General features: G+C 38.6%; 1 protein-coding gene across 1 annotated transcript in view; it reads right to left on the bottom strand.

The window, feature by feature from the left end:
• Positions 1-184: 184 nt before the first annotated feature.
• The window catches only part of LOC137629208 (myelin expression factor 2-like), a 21,317-nt gene continuing 5,184 nt past the window's right edge, over positions 185-16,317 (bottom strand). The window contains exons 2-5 of the mRNA XM_068360470.1: positions 15,876-16,071; positions 3,019-3,542; positions 2,448-2,583; positions 185-834 (exon numbers count right to left, since the gene is read on the bottom strand). Of these exons, the coding sequence (XP_068216571.1) occupies positions 779-834; positions 2,448-2,583; positions 3,019-3,542; positions 15,876-16,071 (912 nt within the window). The 3' untranslated portion in view covers positions 185-778. The remainder of the gene's footprint in view (positions 835-2,447; positions 2,584-3,018; positions 3,543-15,875; positions 16,072-16,317) is intronic.

The raw sequence follows: 16,317 nt of genomic DNA on the forward strand, positions 1-16,317 counted from the left end.
ATGAATTAAAATCATCTTCAAGCACCTGATTTTACAATACATAATTATAAAAGGGCCGTGACAAAAAAGTGGGACAATTATTTCTATCTCCATTCAAAAGACAAAGAAACTTCAAAAAAGCCTAAAGAAAAACAAATTCCCAATATTACAGCAAATAAATCCAGGAGAACAAGTAAACAACTGATAAGGCCCACAGCCGATTTATTTTCTGATTACAATCTTTAGCTATAAACAGGTACAATATTTATTTATCTAACTTTGCTTATATTTAAAAATCAAAATAAAAGACTACACTAATATTGAACATTTGTATGCATGAAGCAACTCTACCTGACTAAATAGCTAACATCTAGATTGCTATCATCATCATAATGAAAGAAATTACACTTATCAAAGGAATCAATTCTTCCTCCTCCTCCTCCTCTCATTGATGAACATCACCACGTCACAAAAAGAAGAAGTCTGTAAACAATTCGAAATCCACATTCCTCCAAGGCAAATTATAGTCCAATGAGAAATTCTTCACAAACTAACCAGTCAACTTCATCCAAATTAACCACGAGTTTGAACACAAGCTCACCGCACAGGTTCATCAAATGTCCAAGAAATTCTAAAAACCGACGAAAGATTGGTCCAAGATGACATAAGCCCCTATGTAACCAGTTTTACCTTGGTTTGTCATCAGCAGTCCTTTATCTCCCTCCACCTGATGAGCTGAAGAGAGCACCAATAGATGTGACAGCAGAGGTAAGGCAATGCACCATATCACCCCGAAGCCTTACATTTGTATTACATCGAGTATTCTTCCATCAAGACGTTGCCGATCCAACATTTCTAAAATCACATTATTAAGGAAAATGATTTAATGATGAATGCAAATAAATGTAAAGAAATATTATGTACAGCTTTACAATAATCTTACCTTAAACGAGGTTAACTTCTGTTGATATATATTTGGATTTGATTTAGGAGTTTGGCTATATAGCCTAGTGCTGGGACCTGTGAGGCTATTCAGGACGCAAGTACAAATAAGTAGAGGAGACTAAAATTTAAAATTTTAAGTAAAAGGTAAGAGGTTATACATATAAACACACAATAACAAATATAGCCATTTCTAGTCCAAAGCAAGACAAACACTTCAGTATTGGCGTTATTCATGTCAGAGGTTGGGCCCTTTCATCACCACACTACCCACGGCAGATTGGTGATGGTGGGGGAAATTTTAGTCAAATTGTTCCCACCAACCTAGTACAGGTGGACCTGACTTTACTAGTAAAGCTTTGTTGATTAAGGCAAACTAACCGTTTTACCACATTAGGGTATCCCAACTCAGAGGGTGTGTATATATATATATATATATATATATATATATATATATATATATATATATATATATATATATATATATATATATATATATATATATATACAGTATATATATATATATATATATAATCTAATCTATATCTATATATATATATATATATATATAATCTAATCTATATCTATATATATATATATATATATATATATATATATACATATATATGTGTGTGTGTGATGGTGATGGGCAAACTTCAGTTTAATTGTTCACAACAAACCAACCTAGTATGGGTGGATCTGACTTTACTTGTAAATCTTTGCTGATCATGACAAACTAACCATTTAACCACATTAAGGTATCCCCACTAAGAGGGTATATATATATATATATATATATATATATATACACATATATATATATATATATATATATATATATATACACTGTATATATATATATATATATATATATATATATATATATATATATATATATATATATACACACTGTATATATATATATATATATATATATATATATATATATATATATATATATATATATATATATATATACACTGTATATATATATATATATATATATATATATATATATATATATATATACACTGTATATATATATATATATATATATATATATATATATATATATATATATATCTGATTACATTATAACCAAAGATAAACAAAATTTTAAGTAATTCTTGATTGGTAAAAAGCTTCCAAAATTTACATCAGCATCCATATATTACACTCCATCTTAGTTTTCACCCAGATCATTTACTCGTCATCAGATTTCCTTAACTGATCTCTAGTTAAGCAGACAAGATGATGCATATACAATAAAAGTAGTATTATGATGCATTTCAACAACAATTATAAGTTGTTTTTTTATAATTGCTACCACCACCCAATTGTAATCAAAAGGCTACCATAAAATGTTAGATGAGCCCAAAGGCCAAGAAGATGAGATATTATTTAAAAGAAACAGATAATAGAAAAGTATTACAGAAACTAAACCACCTACACCTGCTCTCAAAAAATAATAAACTAAATGCAATTGTAGGTCAAACATATTACATAATCTGCAAGTAAAAGGATACCGACTGCTCTACGAGCGTCTGCTTCAGACTGAAATCGGACAGTTCCAGTGCCCTTGTTTCTGATTTCTGCAAATCTTATGTCTCCAAATTCCCGACAAAGGTCTCTCAGACTTTGCCAGGTGTAATCCATAGGGAGCTAGAAAAGAAAAAGACAACATTAAGAATATGCTTCTTATTTTATAATCTTCGAGTTTCAATGTAATTTATCAAATATAATAAGTGCTTTACAACTTATCAACAGACTATGAATCTAGAACCCAAACAAGCAAAAAATATTTAAAATTTTTATCTTTCAACAACTTTCTGTATACAGGTTTAACCTACTATTACAAGATAGGCTATATTTTCCCCCAAGTAATATTAACAAGTAATAAGTTCACATATTTAGTGATTTCAAAATCCTTACAGAACATTAAGAGGTTCTTAACAAATCTAATCTGTTTATATACCTAACAAGCAAATCCATAAACATAAGATTGACCATACCATACATACTCTAAATATAGTACTACCTGAGGTATTTAAACTCTTAACACATTTCAACAAATAGGCAAAACTATATTTTACTTACATTGCTTATCTGTATTATATTCCTGTTTCCAGCAGAATAACTACTGGTTGAGGTTCCTGTTGAATGGCCATAGTCGCGAGTGATACCCGATGACCCATATGAGCCATACCCACCAACATTACTTCCCATGGACCCAGCGGAACCAATGGCTGAACTATTCATTGAAGAATTCATGAACCCACTTGTGCCTAATGTCCCTCCTATTCTTGCCAAGTTATTATTCATATTTGCTGAGGTGGCTATGTTTGACCCAGCCATACCACCACCACCCATACCCATCATAGATGTGTTCATATTGTTACCCATGCTTGCCATCCCTCCTCCCATGCCACCTCCCATTCCTCCACCCATACCACCTCCCATTCCTCCACCCATGCCAGCCCCCATACCACCTCCCATTGTATCAATACCACCACCCATATTTCCCATTGTCATCATGCCCATATTCTGACTGCCCATTCCAGAAGCCATTGGGTTCACACTGGGCATGTTGGTGACACTGGGGGTAACGTTGCCTGAAATAGCTGCAGACATGAGAACAGAATAAGAGAATACACTTTAATAGTAATTCTTCAATGTCATCCAATTGGTGATTATTGTTTTCTAAAGAAAAAAAAAAATCACAGATACAAGTCACTATTTTTTACAAACCATTACCTTCCTTTGTTTATTTTACATAAATATATATAATTTTTCTCCAAGAAAATATTGCCTTATTTCTGGACGGTGAGAACTTCCAAGAAGCGTCCACTTACACCAATGCCAACTCTAACACCAAAAAAGTTCTTACATCTCATATAATAGCATTAACATTCAAGCTAACCAAAGCAATGGAAGCAAAGAAACTAATCTACTATAATCATGAGGCTGATGAAAATTTACAAACGATTAAAGACATTGTCCTGCTAGCTAGGGCAATGTCACTGTCTCTTGCATGTGCCCTTCATGAGAGGCCTTTAAACCTTTAAAGCCTTCAAACCCCATATTTCATTAATTCCCCGAGTCTTCCAATAGGTATTTGACCTGTCACTTCCATATAAACTGCTTGTAGCAATTCATCAATACTCCAATATATATTTCATATTTTCTTTCTCCTTTTGTCATTATCATTGGCCATTGCTCTTGCTTTCACTTTAAATTTTGAAGCATTGTATAGTAAAGGAGTAATTCTGATACCATATGATTTCATAATATACTGTATATCAAATTATTTTACCATCATTTAATATCAATATTATTGGCAAAGCTGCAACCCTATTTGAAATAGCAGTATGCTACAAGCCCAAGGGCTGCAACAGGGAAAAATAGCTTAGTGAGGAGGAAATACGGAAATAAATCAAATATGAGAAATAATGGATAAAATAAATAAAATATCTTAATATCAGCAACAAATATAGTCATACACAAATTATAGATATAAGATTTATATCAACCTGTTCAACATAAAAAAATTTGCTGCAAGTCTGAATTTCTGAAATTCCATCAATTTAACTGTCACATTAGGATTAAGAAGATCATTCCACTATCAGGTCACAGCTGGAATAAAACTTCTGTAATACTGTGTAGTGTTGAGCCTAATGGTGGGGAAGACAACTCTTAGAACTAACTGCATACCATGAGAAGATATAAATACAATGGATGTTCAGAATTATGAAAAATCTTATGCAACATGCATGAAAAACCAAATGAATGACGGTGCCACAGATTAATATCAAAGATTAGGAATGAGAAATTTTGTAGACTGCAAGTTTTTGTCCAATAAAGTATACAAACATAAAAGTCCACAGCTTGAAGACCATACAGGCGAACAATACTCCAAACAAGATAGAATGAAAGAATTATGTATTTCTTCAGGATAGATTGATCACCGAAAAACCTTAAGACTTTCACAATAAGCCATTTTTTTCACAATTGAAGAAGTTGACTATGTCTTTCTTAAAAGTAAAGATCTAATCAAGAATCACACCTAAAATTTCAAAGGAGTTGTATATAGTTAAAAGAAACATTATCAATACACCATGCACTAACTTTAGTTTGACCTTTATTAAGGAATTCAAAAACCCTAGATGTACAATCGGGAGATGGAATTGATGCAGAGAATAACATCATTACCATATACGAGCTGGTTTTCTAGGCCAAACATATGTGAATATAGTATGAAAAGTAAAGGGCCAAGAACACTGCGCTATAGAACACCAGTTATTACATTCCTAAAGTCATTATACTGCCCATCAACAACTTATCTGCAATCTATTAATTAAAAATTTAAAAATGATGCTAAAAAAGACCCACATACTTCCAATAATTTGAGTTTGATAACAAGGGCCTCATGATTAACACTGTCAAATGCAGCACTAAAATCAAGGCCAATCATATGAACTTCCATAATCAAGGGATTTTTGTACAGCGTTAAAAATAGCAAGAAAGGCAACATATGCTCAAGGTCTTTGCAAAAGCCAAATTGCAAACTAGGGAGGAGATTATTACCTTAAGCATACCCATTCAGACATTTTGCCAAGACATCCAAACACTTTAGATAATATCGGAATTATGGAAATTCGGTAGTAATCAGCATGGATAGAGCTACCACAAACACATTTGCCCACTGGAGCTGCATACCATTTCTCCCAAAAATACAAAATGAACCTCTTCTTGCATGGCCTTATTTCCCTGGTAGATGGCTGCAAGGTAAATACCCAGACATCATCACAGTTCCTCTCAGAAAGTCTTTCACTAAGACAAAATGATGGATAGTCTCCACCTGTGATGTGCAAGAAACCCCACCAAGTGATGGTACAGTACCTCTTAAGCTGCGAATGACAAAGAGTGGGCTATTAAAACAGTCTTCTCTGGACACCGACAAGGAACATCTTTAGATCAGGGTACCATTCAGTCTGCAACCATCTGGGAGTCATCGCTCATCCTTACACCATACATCAACAATAAGTTGATTAGTCAGTATATTAGGCAAAAAGAAGTAAGAAATACACATTCAGATTGTCTAAAGGGTATTGAAATGTGTCCTCAAATGCACCCACATAGACTTTCTCAATAGGAACAGAAACTACCACAGGACAACCTCAGGCATAGCCTTCAACGTCAGGAATCACCTCCCGATTCTTGGCAGCTACAAAAAACCTCCCTCAGTTTCCACAAAGACAGAGCTTCAGTAATATCCAAAAAAAGCCAACTTCATTACATATCGTTGTCAGTATGCACATTAAGAGGGAAATTTCTAAAGAGAGCAGGGGGCGTATGGTCTTTTCAGGGGGAAGATAATACTTCCACTCTCTTTGCAGACCACTCTGAGGGAGAGTCAAGGGGTCCCAAACACTTTCGAATACTCTTAGAGGACCCAGCCCAAGGAGAACTCTCCAGGGATACCAAGTTCAGTTCTCTTAGGAGCAGAAGAAGCTATAAAGCTTTTTCAGTATCAAAATTAAAGTTCCAAAGTTAACTGTGAATGATCTCTACTTTCTTCTTCTCCTTCTAAAGAGAATTATTTCCACTGCAGAGGAGGCCATGCCACATTCATCACAAGCATGAGACTGCGAACAGTTGTATCCCTGCAAAAAAAAATTGCTGGTGGATATCGGCAATAAGTTTTAACATATACATTCCTCAACATTTCCCACTATTACCTGGGAACATGTTATTTTGATAATAAAATAAATTTTTTAATATACTTACCCGGTGATTATATAGCTGCAACTCTGTTGCTCGACAGACAACTCTACGGTAAAAACTCGCCAGCGATCGCTACGCAGGTTGCGGGTGTGCCCAACAGCGCCATCTGTCGTCCAGATACCCAGTACTCAATGTAAACAAAGACTCAATTTTCTCCTCGTCCCACTGCGTCTCTATTGGGGAGGAAGGGAGGGTCATTTAATTTATAATCACCGGGTAAGTATATTCAAAAATTTATTTTATTATCAAAATAACATTTTTCAATATTTAACTTAGCCGGTGATTATATAGCTGATTCACACCCAGGGGGGTGGGTAGAGACCAGCAATATATGTTTACACTTTAATGAGCTAAGAGTTTTTATTTCATTTTAGAAGTTATCAAAATAACAAAAACAAAATAAATAGGTACCTGGTAAGGAAGTCGACTTGAACAATTACTCTGCCTTTTAAGTACGTCTTCCTTATGGAGCCTCGCGATCCTCTTAGGATGCTGATCGACCCCTAGGATCTGAAGTATCAAGGGTTGCAACCCATACAACAGGACCTCATCAAAACCCCTAATCTAGGCGCTCTCAAGAAATGACTTTGACCACCCGCCAAATCAACCAGGATGCGAAAGGCTTCTTAGCCTTCCGGACAACCCATAAAAAAACATTTCAAGAGACAGATTAAAAGGATAAGGAATTAGGGAATTGTAGTGGTTGAGCCCTCACCCACTACTGCACTCGCTGCTACGAATGGTCCCAGTGTGTAGCAGTTCTTGTAAAGAGACTGGACATCTTTCAAGTAAAATGACGCGAACACTGACTTGCTTCTCCAATAGGTTGCGTCCATTATACTTTGCAGAGATATATTTTGCTTAAAGGCCACGGAAGTTGTTACAGCTCTAACTTCGTGCGTCTTCACCTTAAGCAAAGTTCGGTCTTCCTCACTCAGATGTGAATGAGCTTCTCGTATTAACAATCTGATAAAGTCTGACCAAGCATTCTTTGACATAGGCAAGGATGGTTTCTTAACTGAACACCATAAAGCTTCAGATTGGCCTTGTAAAGGTTTAGTACGCTTTAAATAGAACTTAAGAGCTCTAACAGGGCATAAGACTCTTACTAGTTCATTGCCTACGATCTCCGATAAGCTGGGGATATCGAAAGATTTAGGCCAAGGCCGAGAAGGCAGCTCATTTTAGGATAGAAAACCAAGTTGTAGCGAACAAGTGGCTTTCTCTGACGAAAATCCGATGTTCTTGCTGAAGGCATGAATCTCACTGACTCTTTTAGCCGAGGCTAAGCATACCAGGAAAAGAGTCTTAAGAGTGAGATCTTTCAGGGAGGCTGATTGTAACGGCTCCAACCTGTCTGACATGAAGAATCTTAGTACCACGTCTAAATTCCATCCAGGGGTAGCCAAACGACGCTCCTTGGTGGTCTCAAAAGACTTAAGGAGGTCTTGCCGATCTTTATGTTTGGAAAGATCTAAGCCTCTATGCCGGAAGACCGATGCCAACATGCTTCTGTAGCCCTTGATAGTGGGAGCTGAAAGGGATCGTCCTTTTCTCAGGTATAAGAGAAAAACAGCTATTTGAGCTACAGAGGTACTGGTCGAGGATACAGAAACTGACTTGCACCAGTCTCGGAAGACTTCCCACTTCGATTGGTAGACTCTAATGGAAGACGCTCTCCTTGCTCTAGCAATCGCACTGGCTGCTTCCTTCGAAAAGCCTCTAGCTCTCGAAAGTCTTTCGATAGTCTGAAGGCAGTCAGACGAAGAGCGTGGAGGCTTTGGAGTACCTTCTTTACGTGTGGCTGACGTAGAAGGTCTACCCTTAGAGGAAGACTACTGGGAACGTCTACTAACCATCGAAGTATCTCGGTGAACCATTCTCTCGCGGGCCAGAGGGAAGCAACTAACGTCAACCTTGTCCCTTCGTGAGAGGCGAACTTCTGCAGTACCTTGTTGACAATCTTGAACGGTGGGAATGCGTAGAGATCCAGATGTGACCAATCTAGGAGGAAAGCATCTATATGTATTGCTGCTGGGTCCGGGACTGGAGAGCAATAGATTGGAAGCCTCTTGGTCAGCGAGGTTGCAAAGAGATCTATGGATGGTTTTACCCCAAGTGGCCCAAAGTCTCTTGCACACATCCTTGTGGAGGGTCCATTCGGTTGGAATTACTTGCCCTTTCCGACTGAGACAATCTGCTATGACGTTCAAGTCGCCTTGGATGAACCTCGTTACTAGGGAGATGTCTTGACCTTTTGACCAGCTGAGCAGGTCCCTTGCGATCTCGTACAACGTCAGTGAGTGGGTACCTCCTTGTTTGGAGATGTACGCCAAGGCCGTGGTGATGTCCGAGTTAACTTCCACCACTTTGCCTCGAAGGAGAGACTTGAAGCTTTTCAAGGCCAGATGTACTGCCAACAGCTCCTTGCAGTTGATATGCATGCTCCTCTGACTCGAGTTCCACAGTCCTGAGCATTCCCAACCGTCTAGTGTCGCGCCCCAGCCCACGTCCGAGAAGAGAACGTGGTTGGGAGTCTGAACAGCCAGGGGAAGACCCTCTCTTAGGTTGATATTGTCCTTCCACCAAGTCAGACAAGACTTTATCTTTTCGGAAACCGGGATCGAGACCGCTTCTAGCGTCTTGTCCTTTTTCCAGTGAAAAGCTAGATGGTATTGAAGAGGACGGAGGTGTAGTCTTCCTAGTGACACAAATTGTTCCACGGATGACAGCGTCCCTACCAGACTCATCCACAGCCTGACTGAGCAGCGTTCCTTCTTCAGCATCTTCTGGATGGATAGCAGGGCTTGATCTATTCTGGGGGCTGATCGTCTTGTTGTTCAGCAACGTCCTCATCAGAGGGTTCCTCATCCGAAAACTGATGAGGAAACGGCAACGGAGTGGGCAACGTCTGGCTCGCTGAGTCCGGTCGCACTGGTGCATGCGTGACGGAGCCGGACGCAACATCATGGAACTGCTGCACAGTCTGTGAACTGTCAACAACCATGGGTGCGCGTGGAAGCACAGCGTCAACCCGAGACTGTCTAGACCGTCTGGGTTGTGCAGTCAACACCCTACCGGGTTGCTGAGGTTGACGCACTGCGTCAAAACAAGTCACCTCTGCTGGTTGTTGAACGTCCTGAACGTCAACAACCACCTCCGAGCGTCGCTTAACGTCAACGTGCGGCTGGCAACCCACACTGGGTCGCATCGGTGGAGGAACCACCTCAACTGGCAGACGCGAGTAGGTTACCTCAGCGTCAACAGGGCGCACAACCGACCGGTTGGAAGGTTGTTGGCCAGAAGGTTCGGTAGCAACCTTCTCCGCATTAAAGTCCTCTATCAAGGACGCAAGCTTGGACTGCATGTCTTGCAGCAAAGCTCATTTAGGGTCTACAGGAGCAGGAGCGGCAACAGACGGGGTTAGCGACTGAGGAGGTACCGCTTACCATCCCTGAAAGCCTTGTTATGCATGACATAATAGTACAGCAAAACTTCAAAGGCTCGAAAACAGCTGTGAAGTTGACCTGTAAAAAACTTGGAGCGTCTCCTGGCCAGGCGCCAGGGAGAGTCTACGAGAATTGGGAAGTCTATCTGGGCAGAGGCATGAACTCCCAAGCCGAGAACTTCTCTCGTGTCATATCAGACTCTCGCTCTATAAACCAGTTTAAAAGAAGGGAAAGCAAAGGCTGTATCCCCCAAACTCCTCCTGGTGAAAAACCAGTCGCCTAGCCAACGTAAAGCTCTCTAGGAGAGCGAGAGAGCACTAGCTTAAAAACAACGGCTTTGAAGTAGCTAGGCCTAGTGTAAGCTCTGACGTTTAGGCGAACGAGGAGCAGCAGTTACAAAAAGATCCGGACAAAGATCCTTAAAAAAATCATCATGATTTAATTAAAGTCCATAGGGGGCTAAGCAGCTTTAGGCTCCTCTCCATCTGACAGAGTCCTCAAGGGAATATCAGTAGGAGGGGGAACAGCAACTTCCTCATCTACAGGAACCTTGTCCGATAAAAGCTGAGTCTCAAGCAAGGGAGAGACCTACCGTGGTGGCAATGCTTTACAAGCAGAGTCCACACTCACTGGTGCATGTGTAGCGGACCAGAACGCAACGTCATGTAACTGCTTGACAGTCTGTGAACTGTCAACAACTGAACTGTCAACCACAACAGGTGCGTGAGGACGCACAGCGTCCACTCGAGACTGCTTTGACTGCCCAGACTGAGCAGTCAAAACAACTCTAGAATGCGGAGGTTGACGCACAACGTCAAAACAAGTCAACTCCGATTGTTAGTGAACGTCTTGAACGTCAACAGGAGCATCAGCAAGTGGCCTAACTTCCAAATGCGGCTGAAAAACCACACGAGACCGCATCGAGTGTGGTTCTCAACAACCTGACTGACGTGACTAAGCTACGCCAACGTCAACAGTAAGCACAAAGGAACGTTAGGTTGGCTGAAAGCCAGGATATCGATGAGATAAACGGCTAGACTCAACGGACTAATCGGCAGAATAGTCTTCCATAAGGGAGGCAAGCATATACTGCATGTCTTGCCATACAACCCATTAAGGATCAACGGAAATGGTTGTGGTAAGAGACGAGGGTAACGTCTGTGACCGCAACACTTTGCCAACAAAAAAAGACTCTCGGAGTCTGTGTTACGCTTTTGTTAGGCGGCGAGCAGTTATCCGATGACTGCATAGGGTCAGAACTGTCCTAATGGTTGTAACCAGGACGCTGGACCTGTCCTGAAAGGACTGACTTTCGCTTAAGGGCTTCGAAACCTTGACAGGTTTCTTATGCGAAAAGCCTTCGGATGACGAGGAGAAACAACGTCTCTCTCGTCTTATGGTAGGGGAGATCTTGGTAAGATACACCCGATACCATAGAGGGAAAACGTCTGTTCGTTGATCAAGGCCTCTCGAACCCATTAAGTCATTTGACATTACTTCTCCCCTGGGCTTGGGAGCATGCAAGAGGTCCCGGACTAGGTGAACGACAGGCACGAACAGACGAACCCTCGGACGCAACACTGTAACACTTTGCGCATATCACTTTATCACTTCGATTTTCTGTTTTGCACTTATTTCACTGAAATCGAAACTTTTACTGATTTCTACCTGAAACACGCAATTCTACCCTTCCTCAAAAGGTAGTAATTGCGAAATCAGTCGTATAATGCAAGCTCATTAATACCAGCAAAAAACAGAAAACATATTTTACATTTAAAAATCAGTGGCTGGGAAAGAGACTAAACACTAGTTCATATAACTACGTTTTCAATCTCTCACCACACATAGCCTGGGGACGAGAATAAAAAACAAAAAACGTTTTATCCTTCCTCCCCGTACAGCGACTAGGGACGAGAGTAACTCGAGAACAACGTTACCCGCTGAACGGAACGTTTTCTCTCCTCTCTCTCCCTCCGTCTCTATCTCTCTCTCTTGATTTCGCACCTAAGAGAAGAGCCCAATTATATTTCGTCAAAAAAACATGTTATTTGACTAAAGGAAAAAACTGAAAGGTTTTTCAAATAAAAAGTTCCTTTAAAATAGAATTTAAAACATTTAAGCTAAGAAAGAATGAACAAAACGTCAGAATCGATTTACTCTTACTGCAAAGTGAAACCGTGATACACTCTCTCTCTATCGTAACGATAGAGCGCATGTTGAACGTCCTGAACGTCAACAACTGCGTAGCATAAAAAAAAAAAACTAAACGTTAGTTCATCTTTGAAAACAGTACGAAGACTATCAAAGAAATTCTTTCATAAAATATTACATTTAAAAAGTTTTAAATCCTTAGCTCTTTAAAAGCTAATTACGATATAAAGGGCTCAACGTTGATTAACTTCGGTTTCCAAGTTAGGACCGCCTACTCTCAGGAAAGGTCGCATATAAACAAAACATTAAAATTTATTTTTATATGTTTATAATAAATGGAAAGTTAATCGAAGAGGCCTAATAAAGGCGGAGAGATATAAGATATATAGAGGAAAATCTATAACGTGATAAGATAATACTAAAAGCCTAAACACACTTCCGTCTAAGGGAAGGGTCGGCCATTCAAAAGTGAAAGAAAGTCCATACTCTCTTTGTCACCATAATTAAATCTATCCAAAGCGAGTTCAAGATTTAAGATGAAGATAAAACACCTGCATAGCGAAAGCTCAAAACTAGAATATAGTACTTCACCAAATAGATGTGAAAAACTCCAGTTTAGCAACAGCGAGTAAAGTACGTCTTGTCGACACCTCGACAGAGAGAAAATTGAGTCTTTGTTTACATTGAGTACTGGGTATCTGGACGACAGATGGCGCTGTTGGGCACACCCGCAACCTGTGTAGCGATCGCTGGCGAGTTTTTACCGTAGAGTTGTCTGTCGAGCAACAGAGTTGCAGCTATATAATCACCGGTTAAGTTAAATATTGAAAAAATCTCATTTCCTGTGTTGTTTCCCTTGTCAGTAACACTTATATACATACACACTACAAAAAAGAAAGAGAAAAAAGATCAATAGCTCTTTTTTAGAGGCAGTAACAATAACTGTGCACTCATTGCAGCTGAATTACAAGTACTAGCCTCGCTCTCATATGAGTGGGCAGAGGTTCCCTCATATCACCTGTCCGTTCAGTAGCCATCTACATTGCACTGAAGTAATGAAGGACGAAAATTTGCATTCGCTTAGGGACAAATAATACACAGTTAAGAATTTCTGATAATTCATAAGAATGAGAGCATTATCCAAACTATGAGCACTAAAACCTTATTTGTAATTTTATTCATATTGCTTATCCTTTCTACTGTATAAAAAAATTAATGAAATTCATGTAAAGAACATTTAACTTTCAAATCAATCTGAAAATAGTTCCTCTTATATCTAGAGTAGCATTACCTTGTTTCATAATACATTGCAACCAATTCTAAAAGTTTCAACTCAAAGCTATTTATGTACCCAATTACCATCATTTCTTTTATTTAAAATCAGTGATATTTCATACATCTGAAATCAGCACCATTTTGTTCTTTTCATAGTAGTACCAATGTGTTCTTGCTTTATTTTTGTTTGAGGTGGTGTCATTAAGCAAAAAATGGATTTTAAAATTAGTGCCTCATATTCCATGCTGGCTCTACTTCAAATAAAATTAGCAGCATTTCACTCTAAATTGGCACATCAATCCAATGCGGCCTTGTTTTCTAAAACAGCATTTTTCATCTAAATTGGTGGTCACTCCAAAATATCAGTGTTATTTTGCTCTAAATTGGCACAATTTTGTTAAATACTGGCTCCAATTTTCATATTCTTTCAAATCAATGCTGGGCTGTAATGCATCACTTGCCCATTAAAATTTTCCAATACAGAAGGATAACCTACAGGTATGATTTACAATTTAAGATCCTTATTACACTAAAGGTTTCAAAGCACTTTCTAATAGAATCCTCAACTTTCGAGAGACTACAAGATGAATTAAAACTGTTAAATCTCTATAAAACCTCGTGAAACAATATAAAATACAGCTGACAAAGCAACTTCTTTCACCTTGGGATCCTCGATCACTATCGCAATCTGAGAACCATTTCTACTCTAGCCACAGGGGCCTATCAACATGCCAGCATTCATAAAATCTCAAAGTTTAGGACCTGCCTGAGAAGTAACAAACAGTAGAGAATAAATGTTTCTCTCCCAAAAAAACATCAATTAGTGCATCTTGCCCCATCTTCACAAGAAGGAATCAATTTATGCCTTTTGTCCTAGTCTTCCCAAATAAGAATCAATCGGTATATCCTCTAAGTTATATGGTTTGTATTGCCAAAGCCATACACAGACAGTTTGCAAATGAGGCTAATTGCAAACAGGTCTACAAAGCCATATCCCACTGATGCAAAGTATAATCAATCTTGACGAGATCAAGACACTTATCACAACTACAATTCCCAGAGAGAAATAATTGAAATCTTGGAAGTTCTCAGCGTTGGGTTTTTTCTTATCATACCTAATTTCCCTTATGAGGGCTGATTCAAGTCTTGAGGACCTGGGACAGCCAGGAACTCTTAGAATGTCAATATGCTGCTTCATGACTTGCAAAATTCAAGTTCCCCTTGCCAGGGATCTGAATGTGTATATTCCACAACCCTGACTAGATGTTTCTGTGAAAATAAAACTCACTGGAGGAGGGTGGGACCTGTATAACTTCTAAAAATGACCAAGACCCAAGCAATACCTGAGATCCTTCAGTGTACTTGTCCAGGTGACACATGCTAACCATAATCTTATCAAAAATCACCACCTGGTTCTCTCCTCACTCAAGCAAACAATGGGTGCTCCTGCGTCGTCATCCATATTGTACATAAATCTTAGTATCAAGTCAATTCTTCCCACAAACTGATATGAAATCCCGAGCACTGGCAGACTTGAATCACAAAAACCGATTCTTCCAGGTACTTTCAAAACTAGATACTATACCAGTGGGCAAATACAGCCATCAGTGCAAAAGTCCTGTTAAATACTTGAAGACAGTTATGAGGGCAAAATATAAAACTAGAATTCAAATGACATTGTTAAAATTCTTAAGGTCAAGGGATGCCAGGTTTCCTTTCTTGCTGGAACAAACCAAAGCCATTGTTCCCATGCCGGTAGTGATTTGCTATGCATAAACCTTAAGCCTACTTAAGTCAACTATCATCCTCTTCCTATTGCCTTCAGAACTGAAAGCAGCCATGTGCAGAGACCAGGCAACTTGTTCTGAACTACTTTGACTGTCTGATTTAATAGCCTTACCACGATCTCACTCTCTTCTTCACCTGACCTTATCCTTTTATTTGATAACTTGTGTTGCTGTCTGACACCATATCTTTATTTCTAATTCTACTTATTAATTTGATGGAATAACACTGATATAAGAGGATATATATTTACAAAGAAGAAATATCTTAAGGAAAAGGTGTTGAGATTGCGAATAAAAAAATTCTAACTACTATTAAAGTAAGTTTCCATCCCTAAGAAATGCAACAATATAATGAATTTGACTATAACTTTCTTAGAAAAGCCACAAACATTTATAATAATTTGCAGACTTCTAACTGCATAAATTTAACTTAACAGCCAGTCAGAGCATCATAAACTTTTTTCAAGATGTAACTAGTTACTCAAATACAAAGAATTTAGATGCCCACCTGATACATCAACTAGTGCCGTACCATTAACACCCAAACCCATCCCTACCCCCTTTAAACCTGGAGGTAACTTGGATGAAGTGGACTCTTGTTTTTCCGACACTCTGTCCATTCTCACACTCATTTTTCGATCATAATATGTTTTGATTATGAAGCATAGAAATGCTTTGTACCGCCTCAACTGGATGCTCATATTCTGTAAGGAAAGAGAAAGAAAAATTATACATATATGAATATTGGTAATTTGCATTCAATTACTAACAATTTCCATTTATATATTACCATATTGTACATAAATACAACAATTTAGTTAACACAAGGTAAACAGATTTATTCTCGTTATCAACATATTCACAAATACTCTTGTTTTACAGGAAATATTTAAAAAGGAATAAATCCAATAAAAAAAAATGGCTCTCTCTCTCTCTCTCTCTCTCTCTCT

Source organism: Palaemon carinicauda, chromosome 37 (assembly GCF_036898095.1).
Source record: "Palaemon carinicauda isolate YSFRI2023 chromosome 37, ASM3689809v2, whole genome shotgun sequence".
Taxonomy (NCBI): domain Eukaryota; kingdom Metazoa; phylum Arthropoda; class Malacostraca; order Decapoda; family Palaemonidae; genus Palaemon; species Palaemon carinicauda.